At 54.2% G+C, this 21,630-nt stretch overlaps 1 protein-coding gene across 3 annotated transcripts; it reads right to left on the bottom strand.

Annotated features, from left to right (window-relative positions):
• Window positions 1–279: 279 nt before the first annotated feature.
• NADK (NAD kinase) lies at window positions 280–20,028 on the bottom strand. Of its 3 annotated transcripts, none has more exons than XM_081817305.1 (12): window positions 19,874–20,028; window positions 10,350–10,568; window positions 8,487–8,570; window positions 6,407–6,536; window positions 5,888–5,996; window positions 5,648–5,733; window positions 4,735–4,837; window positions 4,217–4,371; window positions 3,890–3,989; window positions 3,654–3,811; window positions 2,874–2,956; window positions 280–2,452 (listed from the first exon to the last, which is right to left on the bottom strand). In XM_081817305.1, exons 2-12 carry the CDS (start codon window positions 10,526–10,528, stop codon window positions 2,260–2,262), a joined length of 1,380 nt encoding a protein of 459 aa, XP_081673431.1. In that variant the 5' UTR covers window positions 10,529–10,568; window positions 19,874–20,028; the 3' UTR covers window positions 280–2,259. The 3 variants fall into 3 exon arrangements, with proteins under 3 accessions (XP_081673431.1, XP_030882970.2, XP_006732500.2); XM_031027110.2 differs by lacking the exon at window positions 19,874–20,028 and adding an exon at window positions 18,864–19,083; XM_006732437.3 differs by lacking the exon at window positions 19,874–20,028 and adding an exon at window positions 18,495–18,645.
• Between the last annotated feature and the right edge of the window lie 1,602 nt (window positions 20,029–21,630).

A 21,630-nucleotide genomic window follows, 5' to 3' on the forward strand; every position in this document is an offset into this window, starting at 1 on the left:
CCCAAGCCTCTGCTCTAGCCTGCAGGACAGGTGGTGATACCCAGTTCTGCACCCCTTTTGGGGAGGCCAGCTGCTGAGCCCCAGGCCCACCGGTGCCAATGGCAAGGCTGACGGGGGCACCTGGGATGGGATTCAACGTGGAGGCTGCCTGGGCAGGCCCCCTCTCCTGCGTGCGTGCCAACGGCGTGCTCAGGGTGCCCACAGACTCCAGAAGCCCTGGCCCACCTCTCTGAGCATCTGTGTTGGCTACAAAGAACCAAATAAAGTTGTCAACCAATCCAACTTTTTAAACAAGTCTGTTTATTGAAAGGATCTGAAAATATTGTAATAAGGCTTTCAACAACATCTAACAAATTTCCAAGATATTAACAATATGAAACATTAAGAATTTACTTCAAAAAATCCGAAGTTTTCTAGATCATTCAAATCATGCTGCTTTCGGACTTGGTTAACACTTGCTTTTTTGTCTAAACCAGTGACCCAAATCCCAAATGCCACTGTCTTTTGGACCTAAAGCTGGGAGTTTTGGTTCGGCCCCCTCTCAGCCCAAGGGAGGCTGGGCAGCGAGCCTCGAACCGTGCCCCGCCCCTGGCAGATGGCAACAAGGGCCCACCTCCTTTTCCCTTGGCCATCCGCCAAGCACCACACTGAGGGCCAGAGGCGCTGAAACACGGACGTGGGAGACCAGCTCAGGCTGCAGAGCCTGCTCTATGGAGGCCCCTGGCTGAGGCTGGCTGCACGTTTGGCCCCAGGGCCTTTCCATCAGCCCAAGAATGAGGCACGTGACCCTCCACGAGGCAAAGCACAGGCCCGTCCCTGTCACTCCAGAAGTGGGTCCAAGAAAGGGCAGCTTCTCTCCCTTCTGTTCTTGCCAATTCAACAGATTAAAAATGCAGCTCAAAGAAAAATCAGTTACTCAGAAACAGATGCCCGAGTGTAGGACATCTGTCAGGGAACAATAACCAGGGGCCGAAGCCACGTGCACTGAGCCACGACTCCCACCAGACCACACGGGCTCTGGGTCCCACGTGGCAAGCACACGTGCCCACGCCCCACGCGCCCGGCCGGCCGAGGAGCGACCACTGGAATGATGGGAGTTTCCCTGCAAGCCCAAGACCCACGGGGAGAAGCAAGAGCAGAACCAACACAAAACGTCCCCAACCACCTCTTTCCTCACTAACCAATGTGTCCCCATCTTCTAGTTGCAGTTGCAAAGTACCACGGCTTACTGACCGAGAAGCACCCTCTCTCTCCGTGGACCGTCACCCCCACGGTGAGCATGCTGAACAGTGGTCCCAGCACACAGTGCCACACAGAACACGTGTAAACAGTGGAGCAAGGCTCCATTTCACAACAGTACAAATCCCGTTCCCTCTGAAATCTTCAAAGTGTGTACAATAAAATCTGTATATAAGCAGTTCGGAAAGCTTAAAATAATCTCTACAAAGTATACACAGGATTTAAAATACCTTCCAGGGTGCAGAGGGGGCCGTCCCTGCTTCATGAGGAATGTGCGTGGGTCTGACCTACCAGGCCACCGCTGGGCTTGCGGGGGCCATAGCGTGGAGCCCTGCTAGCACCCGTCACACCACAGTGGGGCGGGGGGGGAGGGGGGAGCTTGGGACCAAGGCAGCAAGGTGTGCCCGGATGAGGTGCAGGTGCCGAGCAGGAGGGAGAGGGGACCCCTCCACTCATCAGCCAATCAAATACCGAACTGCTCTCTGCAGAAGCGTCCCCTCCGAGTCCTTTTAGGGGAAAAGGTGCAGGATTTAAGGGGAAAATCGTGGTAGCTAAAGGAAGATTTTTGACTACAAGACATTTATTTTCAACACGGAAAGTCCAATCAATTCATTCTGATCCCCTCTGAATTTCAACAGACTGATTGGAGCCCAGGCTGCCTGACAAGGAATCACAAAGCTCACCCAGCTCCGGCGTCCCCGCCCTGGGACCAGGCTCTGAGCGACAGCCCAGGTGCACGGTGTGGACCTGGGAGCCCCCGCCAGCACTCACTTTCCTTATTTAGAAATGCAAAAAAGAAGTCAGATTTAAAATGTTAAAAACAGCTGATCTGGTCGACAAAAGGCAGATTCCTGGCTCTTCCCCTGGCTACAGACAAAAGTGCTGTGACTTCTGGCGCCTGACTTGGGGCTCACAGCACACGTGCTCAGGTCAGCCGGCTCCCGGAGGCCACGTGGGAACGAGGCAGCAGAGCAGCTTTGGGACTCTGGGGTTCCGAGTGTGGACGGCAGGAGCTGAGGCCTAGCCCTCCCCCGCCTCTGCCTCCCCCGCCTCCCCCGCCTCCCCCGCCTCCTCCTCCTCCTCCTCCGTGAAGTGCGCCTGCTTCTTCCGCACGTTCCAGTGCAGACACTGTGCCAGGCTCTCAAACCAGTCGCTCACGGGGTCTCGGACGCAGATGGAGGGAAGCGGGTAGCAAGAGGTAGTGATGCTGATGCTGAGGCAGGGGGAGACAAGCACGGCACGGCTGAGCCCACAGCATCAGGCCAAGACCCGTCCCCAGGGGCCAGGCCCACCCCAGCCCAGCTGGGGATCATCTCAGTTCTGCTCGTGCCACTTGCTGCACAGCCCGGGGCCCGTCTCACCCTAAGGACAGGTGCACCTGGGAGGGGCGCCAGGGCAGGCCGAAGTGGGAGGCTGTGGATCTGTCACCGCCGCCCCCCAACTACAAGTGGAACACGGGCAACATGCTGCCACCTGTGTGGGTGACCAGCTGCCCGACGGCTCGCGTCCCCCCCCTGCAGCTCTCAGTCACAGGGCTCTGCCTGTGGGGCCTGCACCAGCCAACCTCAACAGGGCCAGGAAGGCAAGCATACCCCTCACACCTACTCCTCGCTCCGGCCCCGAGGCTCACACACCTGTCTCCATGGCGGATCTCCTGTCTCTTTCGTCCATCAAAGGACACCCATGCAGTGTTCCTTGCTTCCGGTGACAGCATGATCTGGAGAGGGTCAAGCGGGACAGAGCAGGCTCGTGAGTGCAGCTGAGCACCTTGGACCCCCACCTTGGGAGGGCAGCACTGGCCAGGAGGACCCTCGAGGGTATCCCTACCACCCACTCTATGCCAAGGCCAGTTCCAGGCCGTAAAGGCCTTAACTTATGTCTCACCGACACCAACCCTGGGAAGTAAGACGGGCGGGCCATCAGGCCAAGTCGCCGACCATCCACCCAGGGCCAGGGACACCAGCCAGGGGTCTGGCTCCATCCCTCTCTCCCTGTGACCTGCAGATGTGGCCCTGCCTACCAGGGCTCACAGCCAGGGATACGCCAGTCTAGGGTGGACCAAAGCAGGGAGTGCGAGGCAGGCAAAGGACAGAGATGGAGGAGCAGGACACAGGCCACACACCAGGATGGACTCTGCTCCTCACAGGGTGCCGCTTCACCCTGCCCCCATCCACTGGGGACTATCCCCAGCCCCCAAGGACCCACAGCCCTGCTGGAGGGGCTGGCCCGGCTCTCAGCGCTGCCCCCCGCCGACCAGACAGACAAGGACGAGCGTGAAGCCCTTCCTGCACCCAGCACGGTGGGGCCCACAACCCAGCGGGTGCTGGGGTCACAGCTGGGGGCAAAGGGGGTGGTCAGCATGGCAGGCCCCAGGCAATAGCTTAAAGCAGAAAGGGTAGAGGGTGGACTCTGACCTTCAGCTCGACCCCCGCAGGGACCACGATAGGCCGGAATGACAGCGAGTGGGGGCAGATGGGTGTGATCATGATGGCCGGCACGTTGGGGTGGATCATGGAGGCCCCGGCGGCGGCCGCATACGCTGTGCTACCCGTCGGGGTAGAGACGATCACCCCTGATGGACAGGCCGCAGCATCACTCTCTGTGGGCTCTGCCCCACCCCCACCCTGTGGGACCCCAGGCGCCCACCTACCGTCACCCTGCACCGTGGTGATGAGGTGCCCATCCAGGTAGACATCCACGTTGGACAGGTATGAGGAGGGGCCTCTGTCGATCACCACCTCGTTCAGGACCTGGGGGGATAAGGTCACTGCACACTGGGAGGGGCCAGGCAGGGCCGCCCTGGCGGGGAGGGTTGCCCCATAGGCAACTACACTGTTCCTGGGCTCTCGGGAAGGTCCTGAGGTCAGGGGGCCCCCACTGGGTCCAGCCCAGAGTCCCTCCACCCTGTGCCTCTTCCTGAGGCCATATGACAGGCAGGGCAGGGCCTGGAGCCTGGACAGGGCACATATCCACAGACCTGGTACTGCATGACCTGCTTCCCAACCTCTGCATCCAGGTCCGCAGCCAGCAAGCCGTTCTCGCTGATCCCGTTGGGCACCACCATCTTCTTCCCTCTGAGTTCCTTCACGACCCTGACCTTGAGCCGGCTCCGAAGAACAACAGCTGCGTTCCCTGGGGGCCAGCAGGGGTCATACCCAGGGAGGTCAGCAGGGAAGGGGTAGGGGCACCGTGCAGGAAGCAGACAGCCCTGCTCCACCAGAGACCACCCTTCTCCCAAATTGAGGACAGCACCTCTCTGCCTTCTGTGAAAGCCAGTTCACCGCCACCCACCAGCACACACAGCAGTTTCAACATGTGACCTCCTCAAACCTCTCAATGTGAGGAAAAAGTGTTTGAACTGTTCAAAAATCTTGCATCTCTGAATCCTGAAACACTTAAATATTGCTCTACACATCATTAAAAACCCCAAAAACCAAGGGAGAAGACAATCCCGTGTTCAGAACTCCTTGTGAGTTCCAGAACATTCCGACTTACCCTGTATCACCTGAGTAACTTGGGACTGAAAGTTCTCAAAGTTGAAGGGGGTCAGGAAGCCCAGGGAACCCAGATGGAACGCCATGACCGGAGGCACGCTGCCCTATGAGCCAACGAGGCAGGTCCGTCAGCTAGCCAATCCACTCAAAAGCCACTCCAGTTGTCCCCACACCGACGGACCCACCCCCCGACTGTCCCTGGGAAGGGACGGGCACATGGGTGCTCGGTCAGTGCTGGGGGCTGGGGAGTGGGCCGGCAGGCTGATTCCAAGCAATCGCACGGAGGTCAGCGGGCAGGCAGGGAGGCAGGGAGGAGCTGCAGAGAAACTAGTGCAACAGGACCAGCCAGCCTGCTGGCCACGGAGGACAGGAGAGAGCTGGTCAGGGAAGGACGCAAGCCTTCACGCCAGAGCCTCCCGCCTTGTGGAGCGTGAAGGCGGGCTCCGGGGGGTCCCAGCGGGCTCCCAGGCAGACTCCTGCCCTCGGGTGCCTCCACAGGCCTCCTGGGTGCCCTGGAGGGTCAGCCTGGAGCCGCCGCCTTCATCCTGCTGTGCGCCCCGTCCCCTCGGCCATGAGGTGCCCGCTTCTCCTCATGGGTGCCATGCATCTGTGGATCTGTGGCAGCCCCCCAGGACAGTTTCTCCACCACTGCCCCCCTTCTTCCCAGTCACTCCGCTGCCCAGCCCAGGCTCCACGTCAGTAGCAGTCCCCGTGAGGACGGAGACCCTAACAGAGCAGATGCACCATTTGGCATTATTTACAAACCTGCTCTATGGCCAGTATCAGAGTAAGAAGACCGTAGAACTCGGCATCCCCGTGGCATAAAGTCATGAGGTACAAGAAGGGATGGAAAACCTCACTGGGAAAGCACCTCCTCACGCGGTGCCGAGGCCAGAACCCCCTGAAGACCTCACCTGGAACAGTGAGGATGCGTAGAGCAGGGTCCCATCCCCTCCTAGGCATATGATGAAATCGATCTGATTGGAAATGTCATCATAATCTAGAAAACAGAACAAACGTAAGAAAAGGTGTCTCGGCAGCCCTTGACGCCACAGGGCGCCCTGCCCACAATGGGGCAGGAACGCTAGAAGCTTCTGCCAGGTCCAGGGCAGTGGTACCAACCCGCTGCACGAAAGAGCCGAAGACAAACTCACCTTCTCTGAAAGTGCAGAACTTCTTCTTCACTGGTCCAAAATTGTCATCGCTCACTATGGCAGGGTCTTCTAGAACTTTCTTCTCCACATACACAATCATGTTATTCTCCTGGAAGGGAGACAAGCACGTCAGCTCCACAAGACCCAGTTCAGATCCTGCTGGTCTTCCATGAAGCCTCCTTTTAAGCCGTAGCACTTTATGATGAGGGGGGAAGGGATTCCTTAGTCCTGGCTGTCAGACTGCTTTTGACCTGCTCATGCACAGATTTCTGTCCTTCTGGAGGCTCTGTGACCCTCAGTTATGGAAGTCACTTGCCTGAAATGGGCTTCTTGACTTGGTCAGCTCTGAGATCACAAACCCAGAACCTGGCTAGGAGGCCAGCTCCGTGCCTGCTCCCGCCACGTGGCCCAGGAGCACATGGAGACCCCCAAGCTCCAGGGTGGAATCTGGCTGACACAGACGCGGTGGGGGTGCAGAGGGGAGTTCTGGGTTGCCACCCCCCAACCTGGTTCACTCGCCTCCATCAGGTACACACAGAGCTCCTTGAAGGGCTGCAGCAAGCTGGCGTCCCGGATCTTCTTGATGACAAGAACACTCTTTGGGGACTTGTTCCACGTCAACCGCTGGCTGGCAGGGTCCTGGATATGCCTGTGAGGGCAAAGGAGCGTTCACACCAGGAGCACGCTTTCCCTCGAGAGGACAGACACACCACATCCTCGGAGGCATGTCTCTCAGGCCCTGGACCGTGTGCTAGCCCCACCAAAAACCTCCAAAACCATGACACAAATCACCAATACAAGAGGCGCGGTGTCTGACGTCATCTAGTTACTGAGCATCACTCACCCTTTCCAGGCGTTTCTACAAGGGGAGGGGTCACTCACAACACCCTCTGTGAGCTTCATCGTCTGCCCAGGTCATGTGCGTGGCTCATGAGTAGGTACGGCTGCTTTGGTCACAGTGTTTCAGTCACACCTTGCTAACAACGGGAGTGTAGGGCACACCAGCCCCCAAACTCTCCCATCCGTGCTCATTTGCACTATAAACTTAATTTCTGCAACCTCAAAACTGAAAGCAAAACTATCCTAAAGTGACTTCTGAAAGGCTATATAAAACAACTACAGCAAGAAAGCTCCCTAAAATTAAAAATCAAGCAAATCTTACTGAATCTTTTCACCGTTTACACGATCCTCTTGGCCAATCACCTATTTAAAACAAAAAGTCCTGAGGATCACCTTTAACAGCAAGGAGGCCGGATGTGAGGCGCCCTGCTCTTCCCTAAACTGGCTGGCTGAGCTCGGCTGTTCAGGGCCCCAGGGGCGGTGACACATCCCAGCCACACAGGAATCCGAGCTGGGCTGTAGAACCGGCTTGGCCCCGTGGGCAGAGCTGTAAGGTCTTGGTCAGGTGAAGGGGTGTGCACTCCGCAAACTTCGTCACTCTGCTTGGCCGCGGGCCTCAGAAGCAGCATGGACAGCTCACGGACTTTTGCCCGGGTCAAAGCCCCTTTGCCCTTTTGGCCCTCAGACTCAGCTGTGTCCAGCCAAAGCCACCACAGTGTGTCCTGCACACGCCCGGGTGCCAACTGTGACCAACCTCCCGCTGGGTCACCTACAAGGTGGGGATGCCGACTTTCCCCAGCACACAGGTTGTGGATGCCGGGTGGGAGAGCGAGGACACCTGAGAGCTACCAGGTGACCAATCTGAGCCATTGCCTAGTAAGCCAAAGGCAATCAAGTGTTGGCAATTCCACACATTTCAACATAAGAAATGAATTCCGACTGTTTAACAGAAAGCGCCAACATCAAGTACGTGATGTCACTTGTCTGTGTTTTCCTCAGACAGAAAGCACAGCCAGACCAGCACACGGAGCCCTTTGCAGAGCCCCCACCCCTCTGGAACCACCACGTGACTCTTCATGCAGGAGAAGCCGAGAGTCACTGAGAGTCCAGAGACATAACCCTGATCGCTTAGTTTCCACAGTTTCTCATCCAGGCACGCGTGGCCCCCAAGATGCGCTGGGGTCTGGTAGCGCTTGCAACAGCCGCACCTGCAAGGAGGGGTGTCTCTCAAAAGAAAAAGCAGGGTTTCAAAATAGCCAAATGATGTCTCTGTATTTTAAGAATAATTAAAGGAGGACTCATGGGTGGCTCAGTCAGTTAAGTGTCTGTCTGCCTTTGGCTCAGGTCCTGGGATCGAGTCCTGTGTCGGGCTCCCTGCTCAGTGGGGAGCCTGCTTTTCCCTCTCCCTCTGGTGCTCCCCCTGCTTGTGCTCTCTCTCTTTCTCAATAAAATAAAATAAAATAAAATAATTAAAGAGAAGCATGTCTGACCCACCCAGCGTATTGTGTGAAATACACTGGTTTCCTTCTAGACTTTTTACTGTAAAAACAAAACTACCTCTAAAGACGGTGCCTGGCCCAAACCCCATCCACGTTCTGGAGAGCGGTGAGCCCCGTGCTCGCTCGAGCCGGTGGCGATGCCCTGCGGCTTCTGCTGACTTGAAAAGTGAACTTCTCACCCCGAGTCAGAACATTCCACAGCGCCGTGATCCCACGACAGCACACACGCCCAAGGAGCGCCCCCCACCCCCAGCACTCACATGATGGTCTGGGGGTTCTGCAGCACACAGGCCTTTGGTCCAAACGTGGTCACTGGGCATGGCCCATGCAGAGAGCGAGTCCTCCTGTGGGGAGAGGGGACACAGCGGGTGAGCAGACCTAGGTACAGACTATTAGACCCTCAGAAAGGCTTTTAATCGTAATGACCTCGTGGCCACGTGACGGCCCCAGGAGACCCCGCCCTGGTCCACAGAGCTACACCACACACTGTCTGTGCAGCATCAGCAGTTAGAGAAAAGGACCCCAAACCGGGCAGGTGCCCAGGCCCCACCCCCCAAAAAAGGAAGACCACCTCTGGGGACAGGCCTGGAAATCTGAATCTGAGCAGTCTCTCTGACCAAGTCTGTCTGGGGACCAGTCCCCTAGCTTATACTTGGGAATTAAGACCTTAGAGACCAACCCTAAATTACCTAGATGAAAATTCTAACAAAACTGCTCATGCTGAGTTGCAAAGTCACTAAAAAAGATCCTACTTCAATGACCCAACTTCTCCAATAACTGAAAAGTGACTCAGCCATAACTGAATCACCAAACGAAGGGGCTGTGGCCAGCGCACGTTGCGGGGCCAACACCACCTGGCTGCCCTGCCCCCTCCCCGTCCGTGAGGGCCCAACGCCCCGGCACAGGCTCGGGGGAGCGATGAGGACACCCACACAGTGACAGGGATATGGGACGTGTTCAACCCCAACGGCCTCACCGTCCCTTTCTGCACCCAAAGATGGCCAAATGGAGCTGACTTCATCTTCAACCGTCTCGTGGTGTCAACAAAATCTTCAAATTCAACGCAGACAAAACAGATTTTCTAGCTGTCTTATAGAGGGCAACAGACCGAGAGAGAGCCCCGGTGTCGGGTCAAAGACTACACCTCACGGCCCGCGAGTGCACAGAGGAAGGGTGGCTCGCGACAGGCCTCAGCAGCGGCATGCAAGCTCAGTGCGCAAGGACCGGTGTGACCGGACACACGCCTGTCTTCCTCCTCCGCCAACACCCCGCGCGGAGGCTCCCTCTGGCCTGCTGTCACCGCACCACGTTCCACAGCCTCGGAAGCAGAACGGGCCTGTGCCAAACCCCCGGAACCCACAAGCAGCAGCAGCGCTGCCGGGAACACGGACCCGGGCTCGGCGGACAGCCCCCGGCCGTGGCCGCCGTTCCCCGACGTGCGCCTTCGAGCCTTCCACGCAGAAGACTGCCCCCGGCCCGTCCCCGCTCCGCCCTCTAGCACCGAGCGAGGTACGCGCTTTTTACTGAAAACTTCCCCTTGCGCTTGAGAGACGGAAGCCCTGCTTGAGAAGTGGGCTGGCTCTGGCAGCTTCTACCCAAAACTCACCGCGCTTACTGTTCCAGAAGCCAGGGCAGTGTCGGCAAGTGCCATCACCACGCTGCCCGGCAGCCGCTGCGTGGGCAGCTCTGAGCGCGGTTACTGAAGCGCGTTGTGCAAGCACACGCACCGTGGGTCGCGGCAGAGGGCAGGCCGGGTCGGGGGAGGGCGCTTGCCCAACTCCCCTGCGGCCTCACCCGGCCCCCCGCCGGCCCCGTCACCGCGTGGGTCCCGCTGATGGGCCTTCAGGCACCACCCGCACACCTCAAACACCAAGTCAGAGTGGGCACTGGCTGAGAAGGAGAGAAGAGGAAAATCATCCTGCACTGGACCACCTGGGGAGACGTGCCAGGCGGGCGTCTGTCCTCTGCTCCTGGGACTCAGCCCCACCCCACCTTCTGGACACACACGGAATCAGTCAGTATTTACACACACCAGTACCGAGGCCTTAAAAGAACCCTTGGTCGCAGTTTGGAGCAGTCAGAGTGTGCAGGTGAGGGGCGTGCTTGGAGGAGGGCCTTCGTACCTGAACTCTTTGGTGCTCGCCAGGGCGGGCGAGGCAGACAGGCTGCGGGACTTGGCCCGCCCCCGGATGGGGTGGTTGGGCCCCCAGTCCTCGTCCCCATGGCACGCGGAGCAGCGGTAGGAGGCCGACTCTGCACTCAGTGCCTTACTCATGTTGACTTTCTCTTGTTCCATTTCCATAGTTGTTAAACGAGGACTTCGATCAGAAAAACACTGATGCCTTAATTTAATAAAATAAATAAAGTAAATAAATACGCATGCAGAAAATAACATATATACACATACACGCACCCATCCCATCAGGGGACAAAAATGGCTGAAGTCCCATTTGCCAAAGGACTTGAGAACAGTCTCTTTCTATCCCAAAGATATTTAAGAACTCAGGAACCTACCTGTGGTTTCTAGTGAATCTAGAAGAGCTAACAGTCAAAGAGTAAGAGGGAACTAGCAGGCTGGAGCTGTGGCGTTTCTCCCACAGATAAGGCCAAGGGCCAGGTAGAGGAGAAGTCACAAGCGGGGATTCAGCCCACTACGGTGCAAGGAATCACATGGGGCTATGCGGTGTTAAACGCCCCTCGGTGCAGGTGAGCTAAATGGTTATACTCAGCAAGACTGACGAGCAGATACACACTGGACTCCAGCCCTGCTAACGAGCCAATAAAACATTTGCCAAAACTGACCTATTTTAGCCTCAAAGAAAACGTCAATTTCCAAACACTAGTGAAGGTAGAGAACCTTACATTCCGGCCACAGTACAATAAAACCAGAAAAAGACAAAAAAATAGGAACAAAGAAAACAATTCTGCAACCACCTGGGAATGTCTGAACTTTCTCCTAAGCAACTTATGGCTCAAAATGGATATCAAACCAACATATGACACATCCAAACGACCAGGATAAAGTAAACACAAACCAAAGTCTATGCTGCCCCATTAAGGTGTGCTGAATTTTTTTTGTTTTGTTTTTTAAGATTTATTTATTTAGGGCGCCTGGGTGGCTCAGTTGGTTAAGCGACTGCCTTCGGCTCAGGTCATGGTCCCAGGGTCCTGGGATCGAGCCCCGCACTGGGCTCCCTGCTCAGCGAGGAGCCTGCTTCTCCCTCTCCCTTTGCTGCTCCCCCTGCTTGTGCTCTCTCTAAAATAAATAAGATCTTTAAAGAAAAAACACACAAAAACTCCCCAGGTGATTCTGAATTTTAGCTAGAGTTGACAACACCGCCTAGTGGATCAATACCCAAACATGAAAAAATCTTTAATAAAACCCCAAACCTACAAGAACATACTGATATAACCACTCCTATTCAATCCTGTACTGGAGACCACAGCCAGTGTAATAGGGAGGAAAACGAAGTAAAAGGCATAAGGATGAAAAAAGAACTGATAAAATTGTACTGTCATGGACTCCTGGCTGGTTCAGTTGGTGGAGCGTGTGACTTTTAATCTTGGGGTTGTGACTTCAAGCCCCACATTGGGTGTAGAGATTACTTAAAAAAAATTGTACTGTCAGATGACATGGTCTTCTATATGGAAAATCATAAGGAATCTACAAAAAAGTAACTCTGTCCAATAAGTGAGTTTATTAACCAGGTTACAGGAGACAGTTGGTTAAGTGGCCGACTCTTGGTTTCAGCTCAGGTCATCATCTTGGGCGCCTGGGGTTGAGCCCTCGTTGGGCTCCATGCTCAGCAGGGAGTCTGCTTGTGGATGCTCTCCCTCTCCCTCTGCCCCTGCCCACCATTCGTGCACACTCTAAAATAAATAGATGAGTATTAAAAAAAATAAAAATGCCATTTACAATAGCACTGAAATAAAAGCTACATAGGGATATAGTTGACAAAAGAAGTAGAGAACCTAATTCAAGTTATAAAATAAGTCATGGGATGCAGCGTACAGCAATGTGACTCTAGGTAATAATAATGGAGCATATATTTGAACGTTGCTAAGAGAAGAGTTTAAAAGTTATCATCATAAGAAAACAATTTGTAGGGGCGCCTGGGTGGCTCAGTCGTTAAGCGTCTGCCTTCGGCTCAGGTCATGGTCCCAGGGTCCTGGGATCAAGCCCCACATCAGGCTCCCTGCTCCGCGGTAAGCCTGCTTCTCCCTCTCCCTCTGCCCCTGGTTGTGTTCCCTTTCTCGCTGTGTCTCTCTCTGTCAAATAAATAAATAAAATCTTTAAAAATAAACAAATAAAATATTAAAAAAAAGAAAAAACAATCTGTAACTCCATGTGGTGATGGATGTTACCTATATCCATTGTACTGGTCATTTTCCAATACATACCCATCAAATCATTACACTGTACACCTGAAACTAGGAGGTCATATATCAACATCTCACTAATAGGAAACAGCACAAAACCTGTACGCTGACAACTAGAAATGCTGCTGAAAGAAATGGGGAAGCAAAGAAATGCAGACAAAAGCACATTTCCAGATCAGAGTAGCTGATATTGTTAGATCTCAGTTCCCAAGCTGATTTAGACTCTCCACAATTCCTACACACAAAACCCCAGAAGACTCTTCTCCAGAAAATGATGAACTGGGGCACCTGGGTGGCTCAGTCAGTTAAGCATCCAACTCTTTTCTTTTTTTAATTTTTAAAATTTATTTGGGGGGTGGGAGCACAGCGGGAGGGGCAGAGGGAGAGGGAGAGAGAATCCCAAGCAGACTCCATGCTGACTGCAGAGCCTTAAGTGTCCAACTCTTGATTTCAGCTCAGGTCATGTCTCGAGGCTGGGAGAGAGCCCCGCATCGGGCTCCATGCTCAGTGTGGAGTCTGCTTGAGATTCTCTCTGCCTCTGTACCTCCCCCCACCCCATGCTAAGAAAAAAGAAAAAAAAAGGACAAACTGATTCTAGAACTCATGGAAATGTGGACAACCTAGGCCTAAGATAGCTAAAAAAAAACTGAAAAAGAACAAAGTAAGACTAACACTTCCTGACTTCATCATCTATAGTCAAGCTCCAGTAACCAGACTGCATGGTATTGACACAGATACACAGATAAACAGGACAGATTCCAAAATGATGCCCTCACACAGGTACAATCAACGGATTTTTTAAAAAATTTGTTTGTAATTAAGTGATCTCTACACCCAATGTGGGGCTCAAATTCACAACCCTGAGATCAAGAGTTGCATGCTTTTCCAACGGAGCCAGCCAGGCGCCCCTCAATCAATGGGTCTTCAACAGAGAAGCCAAGATAATTCAACAGAGAGAGGATCATCTTTTCTTCAAGTAATTCTTTTTCTTTTTTTTTTTTTAAGATTTTATTTATTTATTTGACAGAGAGAGACACAGCGAGAGAGGGAACACAAGCAGGGGGAGTGGGAGAGGGAGAAGCAGGCTTCCAGCCGAGCAGGGAGCCCGATGCGGGGCTCGATCCCAGGACCCCGGGATCATGACTTTAGCCGCAGGCAGATGCTTAATGACTGAGCCACCAGGCACCCCAACAATGCAATCATTAAAAGGAAATAATCACCAATGTTAGAACCAATGATGTCTGAGAAAGAAGGCAGAGTGACCAATGACATATAAGCTAGCTATGATACAAACAGGGGTGAATGTGGAGATGTGTAATGGCCAACTCAAGGAGGGAAGTGCGTCTAGGCTGTACTGTTCCTTCTGCACACGCACTGCCCTCTATCTGCCCAAGAACGGAGAAGCCGAAGCAGGATTGCCTGCAGGAATATGGACACTTACCCAAAACCAGGATGACTGGCGAGAAGCAGAAATACATCCCGCAGAACCAGGGCCCATGGCAAGGTCCAGCGCCCACCTTGCCAGGCCCTGTCCAAGCGCTCACCTCGTATCACCTGACTCGCGCTCACGATGAGACACATGGGATGTCTAGGACACGGAAGCCCAGGGTCACACAGCTAGGACAGGGCAGGGCTGGCATCTGGGCCAATGCTCCTAAGCCCCTGCTCAAGGCCACAGTACACAGATCAGAGGACCCAACCAAGCAGGGAGGCCGCCCAACATGCAGGGCACGGTCGGCTAAGCCGCACTTCAACCAGGCCCAGATCACCTTCGGCCAGCTCCTCACCTGCCCCTGGGAAAAGTGAAGACAAACTACTCTATAGTCAAATATGTAGGTGATGCTGTCTCAGCTTCCACTCACAGCTTAAGAATTCTACTACACTGAGTCTTGGGACAATATTTTGTACCCAACAAATGCTGTCCACTTAAACTTATACAGGGATGTATGTCAATTATTTGTCAATAAAACTGGGAAAAGAGAAGTGAACCTCAACCCGAACTTCATACCTTAAACAAAAATTAACTAAAAACAAATCAAAATGGATTATGTCAAGTGTAAAACACAACCTATAAAACTTTTATTAGAAAACGTAGGAGCAGGGTGCCCGGCTGGCTCGGTCGGTGGAGCATATGACTCTTGGTCTTGGGGCTGTAAGTTCAAGCCTCACGATGGGTGGAGAGGTTACTTAAAAATAAAATCTTTAAAAAAAAAAAAAAAAGAAAGAAAAAGGAGACAGTTTTTAGAACCCAGGAGTAGAGAGAATTTTTTATACATGATGCAGTCCATAAAAGGTAAAAAAAAAAAAAAAAAAAATTTAATACATTGGACTTCATTAAAAGAAGCCTGCTCTGTGGAAGACCCTGAGAAGAGAATAAAAACAAGTTGCAGGGTGGGAGAAAATATTTGCAAACGAGATATCCAACAAAGGTTTTCTATCCAGAATATGCAAAGAAATCTCAAAAACAAAAGTGAAAAAACAATCCAATTAGAAAATGGGCAGAAAGGATGAACAAACCAGAGGATGCACACACGGTAAACAAGCATGTGGGGCTCCACGCCATCGGCCACAGGAAATACAAATTCAAACAACAGTATCACTACACCTGTCGGGACGGCTAAGACAACCGAAAGAGATGGCAGAGAAACCACCACTCACATGCCGCTGTAACATGAACGGTACAGTCAGTCTGGAAGTTTGGCAGCTTCTTATAAAATCTTAAAAAAGAGAAGTATAGAACCCAGCAACTGCAAGGTGGCATTTATCTCAGAGTAATAAAAACGTATGTCCACATAAAAGCTGCACATGAGTGTTCACGGCAGCTTTATGTGCAACAGCCGAAGACTGCAGCTGGCCGCCGGCCCAATGCCTCCCTGCCGCTTAAACCAACCGTGGTCCGTCCACACAGTAAAATACAACTGGGCAACACACGGGAACGGGCTGTTGATGCCTGCAGCAGTTTGGATGGATGTCAGGGGCATTATGCGGGGTGAAAAAAGCCAATGTCAAAAGGTCACAAACTGAATGATCCCATATACATTCTCAAGATGGTAAAATCATACAGGTCAGGTATGAGTGGGGCATCCTTGGCATGACGGAGTGGTTCTGAGTCCCGACTGTGGTTGTGGGTACATCAGTGTATAAATGGGGTAAAACTGCAGAGAATCATATGCACATAAATACTGGTGAAATCTGAATAAGGAGTGTAGTGTAGTTAACGACAGTTTTCCAATGCTAATTTCCTGGTTATAAAAACTACTGCACTATGGGTGTGTAAAATGAAGGGGGGCGTTACCAGGGCCTCTCTGTACTATTTCACAACTTCCTGTGAATCTCTAATTATTTCAAAACAATTAATAAAAAAAAGGAATAAACCTATCAAAATCACAAAAGGCAAATGTATTTATTTTTTAATTTTTATTTAAAGATTTTTATTTATTTAACTGACAGAGAGAGACACAGCGAGAGAGGGAACACAAGCAGGGGGAGTGGGAGAGGGAGAGGCAGGCCTCCTTGTCGAGAAGGGAGCCTGACGTGGGGCTTGATCCCAGGATTCTGGGATCATGACCTGAGCGGAAGGCAGACGCTTAACGACTGAGCCACCCAGGTGCCCCAAGGCAAATGTATTTAAAAATCTTCTGTTACTCATGGGGCGCCTCAGTGGCTCAGTCGTTAAGCGTCTGCCTTCCGCTCAGGTCATGATCCCAGTCCTGGGATCGAGCCCCGCATTGGGCTCCCTGCTCAGCAGGAAGCCTGCTTCTCCCTCTCCCACTCCCCCTGCTTGTGTTCCCTCTCTCGCTGTGTCTCTGTCAGTTAAATAAATAAAATCTTTAAAAAAAAATAATAAAAATTTTCTATTACTCATTATCTAGAAGCTGTTAATATTTACTTGCAAAGACTAATGTGATGACAAGCTTGTTCCGGTATGTTAACTGTTTGAGAAGGATGAAATTCGAATTCCATCCAAGTTCATGCACATTCCTGACAGCATGAATCTGATTTTATTTATTATTATTTTTTTGTTTCATTTTTAGGGGTGCCTGGGTGGCTCAGTCAGTTGGGCATCTGACCCTGGGTTTCGGCGCAGGTCATGACCTCGTGGTCGTGGATCAAGCCCTGTGTCAGGCCCTGCACTCCGTGCAGGGTCTGCCTCAGATTCTCTCTCCCTCTCTTTCTAGAATAAATAAGCAAAACCTTAAAACAAAAACAGTTTAGGGGCGACTGGGTGGCTCAGTCGTTAAGCGTCTGCCTTCGGCTCAGGTCATGATCCCAGGGTCCTGGGATCGAGCCCCACATCGGGCTCCCTGCTCCGCGGGAAGCTTGCTTCTCCCTCTCCCCCTGCTTGTGTTCCCTCTCTCGCTGTGTCTCTCTGTCAAATAAATAAATAAATAAATAAATATTTAAAAAACAAAAACAGGGGCGCCTGGGTGGCTCAGTCGTTAAGCGTCTGCCTTTGGCTCAGGTCATAATCCCAGGGTCCTGGGATCGAGCCCCGCGTCGGGCTCCCTGCTCCGCGGGAAGCCTGCTTCTCCCTCTCCCATTCCCCCTGCTTGTATTCTCTCTTTCGCTGTGTCTCTTTCTGTCAAATAAATAAATAAAATCTTTAAAAAAAAAAACAAAAACAGTTTAATTTTTAAGTCATCTCTGCACCCAACATGGGGCTCGAACTCATAATCCTGAGATCAAGAGTGGCACGCTCCACCGAAGGAGCCAGGCAGGTGCCACAGCACAAATCTAATTTTATTTTTTTAATTTTTAAAGATTTTACTTATTTATTAGAGAGAGAACACGAGAAGGGGGAGGGTTAGAGGGAAAAGCAGACTCCCTGTTGAGCAGGGAGCCCAACTCAGGACTCCATCCTGTGACTCCAGGGTCACGACCCGAGTGGAAGGCAGTCACCCAACCAACTGAGCCACCCAGGCGCCCTAATTTCATTTCATTTTATTTTTTTAAGATTTTATTTATTTATCTGAGAATGAGAGAGAGAACATGAGAGGAGAGAGGGTCAGAGGGAGAAGCAGACTCCCCGCTGAGCAGGGAGCCTGATGCGGGACTCGATCCAGGGACCCTGGGATCATGACCTGAGCCGAAGGCAGTCGCTCAACCAACTGAGCCACCCAGGAGCCCCGAGGCGCCCTAATTTTAAAAAACAACTTTGGCATCAGGAAATTTTATTAGGAAAATAGCGTTGGGCAGCAATTCACACATGGTGGGGAGGGGACATGCTGAGATGGCAGTGAGGCATCCAGGACAGAAGTCAGACACACGCCCACAGACAGACGTGACACCCATGACATCCAGTGAGAGCTCTCAACTGTATTTGTTGAAAATACTGAATGATGGGCTCCCTGCTCGGCTGGAAGCCTGCTTCTCCCTCGCCCACTCCCCCTTGCTTGTGTTCCCTCTCTCCCGGTGTCTCTGTCAGGTAAATAAAAAAATCTTAAAAAAAAAAGAAAAGAAAGAAAATACTGGATGAAAAAGGAAAGCTTATTTGGTGACAGAAAGAGGAAATGCTGAACCTCACTAGTTGACACTGAAGTGCAAAACAAGTCCCTATAAAATCGCCCTTCCCTTCTCCATCGATAGTGCCCAGTGCTGGCAAGGATGTGGTAAAACTGGGCATCCACACTGGCAGTGTGTGAACCAAGGAAGACCTTTTGGAAAGCTCTCTGGTAACATGAGCCAGGAGCCTGACCTGTAACCCCATAAACTGAACAGGATCCGAGACCTGAAGGGGGCTGTTCTAGAGAAGCAGTGGCACCCTTCCTTGGGCAGGTAAGGAAAACCAGGGTCTGTGCAGCTCTGATGAAGCCAGGCCTCTGTCATCGCGCACTGAAATAAAGTTCTCAGACGCCAATCTGAGCGGCTGTGCAGGGCTTTTCATTTACCTGTTCCCGTGCATTAAACTCAGGAGCCTGGCAATCATGGGTCTGGAGGGACTGCGAATGGCCAGCCACCAGCACAAACAGAAGTGAACTCGTGGAGTTACAAGCTGACCCGTACTAACCCAGGACCGGCCACAGCAGCGGAGTGCCTGTCAACAGGTGTAAACAGCACAGCAGTGAGGCCGCTGGAGGAAGCCCTCAGGTGCGCCCTCGCCTTGCACACTGCCTCTCCTGGGTGCTGGGCCTGCTTCCTGAGGCTCCCTTGGCTGTGGCAATATCCATGCTTACAGAAAAGTCCTGTGATTCGAAGGAATAAAGATGTGGGGCCATCAACTCCTATTAAAAAAACACCCGCCTCTTCATTCTTCATACCTTTTCTCAAGCGGTGAACTCAGTAGCACCAACTGTCGTTTCCCCCGGTAGCGGGGCGCCAGGTGCGGGGCAGCGTCCGGGAGACCCTCTACCCGCACGTCAGAACCCCGCGGGACGCGGTGTTAGCAGCGCAGACCTGCCCACAGGTTAAACACAGGAAACCCGGAACCATCACGCGGGCTCCCCTCCAGCTGCGGCCACGGCGTACCTGCTGGACCGGCACCTGCCCTGCCCGCAAGTCGCCCGGTGGCCAGGGCAAAGGTCACAGTGAGGGCAGGACTCGGGGCCCCGGGATTCCGGGAAACGAGTCCTTGAAGGGCGTCATCCCGAAAGATGGAAAATAACTCCCTTCTAAAAGCCAGGGCATGGGCGCCGGGGTGGCTCAGTCGGTTAAGCAGCTGCCTTCGGCCCAGGTCATGATCCCAGAGTCCTGGGATCGAATCCCGCATCGGGCTCCCTGCTCAGCGGGGAGCCTGCTTCTCCCTCTCCCTCTGCCTGCCTCTCTGCCTACTTGTACTCTCTCTCTCTAATAAATAAATAAAAATCTTAAAAAAAAAAAGCCAGGGCATACTCCCAAAACGAATGAGTAAGTCTTCCACGTGAGGCAGAGCTGCGCCCCAAGACGGGAAAGGAAAAGTAACCTGTTACTCAGAATCAAAGCCCAGGGCATCGGTTTGCTCGGAGCGGCCCCGGCCCGAGACCCCCGCGGGCCCCGGCTGCGGGCCGCCGGGCGGGTGTCTGGCGCCCAGAGCGGCGCGCCCTCCGACGACAAAGGGCGCGGCAGGCGACCCCGACCTGCCCCCGAGGGTCCGACCCTCCAGGCTGCCCGCCAACCCGCGGACTCGGGAGGCGGCCGTCGCGAGCGAGGTCGGCGGTCGCGCCCCCAGGCCCACACCCGGGCGGCCGCCCCGGCCCACGACCCCGCACCCCCAGAGCCGCTGGCCGCCCCGTGACCTCGGCCGGCGGCGACCGCGGGCGGAGGGCCGGGCAGACTGGCCACGCGCACTCACCGTTCGCTGCCCCGGGCGCCTGCGGGGCCGTCCCCTCTCCGGGCCGAGCCCGCGGGCCACGCCACCCCGCCGCCGCCGCTCGCCGTCGCTAGCCAGCCCCCGGCGCCGCGGCCGGCCCCCGCCCCATGGCCGGCCCCCGCCCCACGGTCGCCGGGACCGCGGCGCCGGCCCGCCGAGCAGCAATGCAGCCAGTGCGCACGCGCGCCCCACCCCGCGCATGCGCCCCGCCCCACGCATGCGCCGCGCCCCGCGCACGTGGGTCGGCCAGCAAGGACCTGGGGTCCCGGCTGGGGCTGCGACCCGGGGGTCGGTGGGGTTGGGGGCTGGAGCGGGCCGTCGGCTGCCCCGATCCCGACGGCGGCTGCCGCGAAGAACCTTGGTCCCCACTCACCCCGCCGCGTTGCAAGCACGTCGGCTCGCGCCCCTTGCCCCTGCCCCTCGCCGCTCCCGCTCCCCTCCACCGCGGGCCGGGTGGACTGGCTGCGGACCCCCGCGAGTGGTGACAGCACCCGCTTAGGATTCCATAACTGACGGGGTGTGAATCTACTTAGAATCTACTTAGAAGGCACATGTTTTGGGAACCAAAACCGGTTGCCAGCAGCTGCGACAGCCGGACCCCTCCCTGCCGGTACCGCCGGGGCGGGGCCACCGCGGGCCTCTCCCACCCCAAGCAGCCTGGCGGGGCCCTGCACACCACCTGGACTACAGGGGCTGTAGGCCTGGGATGTCCAAGGGGGCCCCTCCAGGGTGACCTGCTAGCACTGTCGTCCACCACCCCTCTCACCATCACCACCGGAGGACCCAGAGAAGAGAGAGGAAGGGGACCTAGGACACAGTTACCCACTTGGTAGCTTCTGGTGGAGCTGCAGGCCTTCCCCAGGCCACCCAGGAGTCAAGTGTCCCAACAGTGTGCCAGGCTCCTGGGACTCGTCTGTGAATAAGGGGTCACCGTAGAAGAAGCCGGGGGGAGTGCCCTGTTCGGTTCTTGGTAATCTGCCTGGCTTCCCAAGTGCCCCCCGTTATTCCCTGTGTGCGCGCAGGTCTTCCACACCTTGTGTGGAGTGGAGCCCTTTGCAGCAGCGTGGCCGCCAGGTTTCCCCTGCCCCCATACCTGCGGTGGTCAGGCTTCTCTGGTGGGGTCTCCCAGCCCTGCGTGCAGAGACTCCAAACTCAGATGCGCACAAAACAGGACCTGTCTCACTACCGCCCTGGGACCACTGGGCAGTGGGGTCACCAAGAGTGAGTAGAAAGGGGGGCAAGGATGTCAGGAATTGGGGGGGATTTCTCAAGCTCTGTAACTTCCCCATCTGGTTATTTTGGAAACCCAACCACTTCCCTAAAGTGACAGCCGGCCACACCCACGGGAGAAGCCTTTTGAGCTGTGTATTTTGGATATGATCATTAACAGAACACTAACACTTGATCCAGCACTTATTATGTTCTAGGCACCGGGCTAGGCCTCCTAAGAACCTTCTAGAGCAGGAAGTTTATAGAGAAGGCACCAAGGAAGGAGAGCCAGCAGCCTAGTAACTAGCCAAGGTCCCACGGCAGGCCCCTTCCTGTGCCCCTCTCTACAGGGAAGTTGTGCAGGAGCCCTGTAGTGATGGAAAGCCTCTGTCCACCCCAGACCTCAAGACTTCACACAGGAGTGCTTCCCCATTTCAGAGATGAGAACACAGGGGCTGTGGCTTCCTTCCGCTGACCAGATTGTGCAATTGCTCCCAGCAGGCCCTGGTCCCACCCAGCGCCCTCAAGGG

Source organism: Leptonychotes weddellii, chromosome 4 (genome assembly GCF_054177405.1).
Source record: "Leptonychotes weddellii isolate Sample4059 chromosome 4, ASM5417740v2, whole genome shotgun sequence".
Classification (NCBI taxonomy): Eukaryota; Metazoa; Chordata; class Mammalia; order Carnivora; family Phocidae; genus Leptonychotes; species Leptonychotes weddellii.